At 28.7% G+C, this 1175-nt stretch overlaps 1 protein-coding gene across 1 annotated transcript in view; it reads left to right on the top strand.

Annotated features, from left to right (window-relative positions):
• The first annotated feature begins 539 nt into the window (after window positions 1–539).
• LOC108764273 (uncharacterized) overlaps window positions 540–1175 on the top strand; it is a 12890-nt gene continuing 12254 nt past the window's right edge. The window contains exon 1 of the mRNA XM_018512423.1: window positions 540–1169. Coding sequence (XP_018367925.1) covers window positions 540–1169 — 630 coding nt within the window. The remainder of the gene's footprint in view (window positions 1170–1175) is intronic.

Consider the following 1175-nt stretch of genomic DNA (forward strand, 5'->3'; position numbering starts at 1 on the left):
ATTTAATTTCTTCCATGAATAAAAATTAAAAACAATTTTAAAAAAATTAATTTTTTAAAAATTGTTGAATTTAAAATTATATTGAATTGTTGGAAAATGTCACGTCTGAAGAATTTGTGATATGTAATGAGATAAAATCGGTCACGATTTCATTCATTTTTTTTAAAAGTCACGTATCTCGTATCAGAATCGTGATATACTTTTCAAAAATATGTCACGATTCTGATACGAGATACGTGACTTTGAGAAAGTTATATCTTATCTCATTATAAAAAATTCTTCAGACGTGACATTTTCCAACAATTCAATACACTTTCGATTATAAGATTAGTACAGCGTGTTCAAAATAAAGGATAACGAAAGATATGATGTAAAGCTACGTGTACATTCAAGATATGTATAAATGGACAATATAAGAATATTCACGCAACAGTTTTACATTCAGTCAGTGTAGCAGTTTTGTCATAATTATATCTGTGCAATTTGTTAAATTGTTTTTATTATATATTACGATTTAAAGCCAAGTTTAATCTTTGGAAATGATTATCAATCCGCTTAATGTTGTTAGACTTTTATTAGCATCCATAAGTTCAATATATCTAATAGAAACACCAGTAACTGAAGCAGAAATAGAATTAAAAGAAAATATACAAAAATTATTGCTGGATAGCATTTTTCACTATAATGGGTTGGAAGTAACAGAAGAAACTTATCTCGATTATCAAGAACCGTATAAACTACATAATTCTGAAATAATTGAAGATGATGAAGAAGCATGGAGTGAAGATAATTTAAATTCTCATCCTCAATGTTCAAATGATGACGCAGACTTCGATAGTTCATATAAAAGACGAGCTGTTGAGTATTGGCGGAATTGGGACATTAATGAAAAAAATAAAAACAAAAAGAATCGTCCACTAAAATCAGTGCAACATCAATTTAAAAGAGTTTCATCTGAACGCCAATTAAGACGTTGGGAAGAACAATTACATTCAGGTGGAAATCGTATAGAAAAATTATCTTACATCTCCAAATTTACACATAATAAATTTACAGCAGCTGTTGAATCAGGATTCATAGTTCATGATATCGATCTACAAAGGTGGGCTTTACAAGCTCAAGAAGAAATAGGAAATTTAAATCCTATATTTAAAGCATCTCACAGTTGGGTATCA

This window comes from Trachymyrmex cornetzi, unplaced genomic scaffold (genome assembly GCF_001594075.2).
Source record: "Trachymyrmex cornetzi isolate Tcor2-1 unplaced genomic scaffold, Tcor1.1 scaffold113, whole genome shotgun sequence".
Taxonomy (NCBI): domain Eukaryota; kingdom Metazoa; phylum Arthropoda; class Insecta; order Hymenoptera; family Formicidae; genus Trachymyrmex; species Trachymyrmex cornetzi.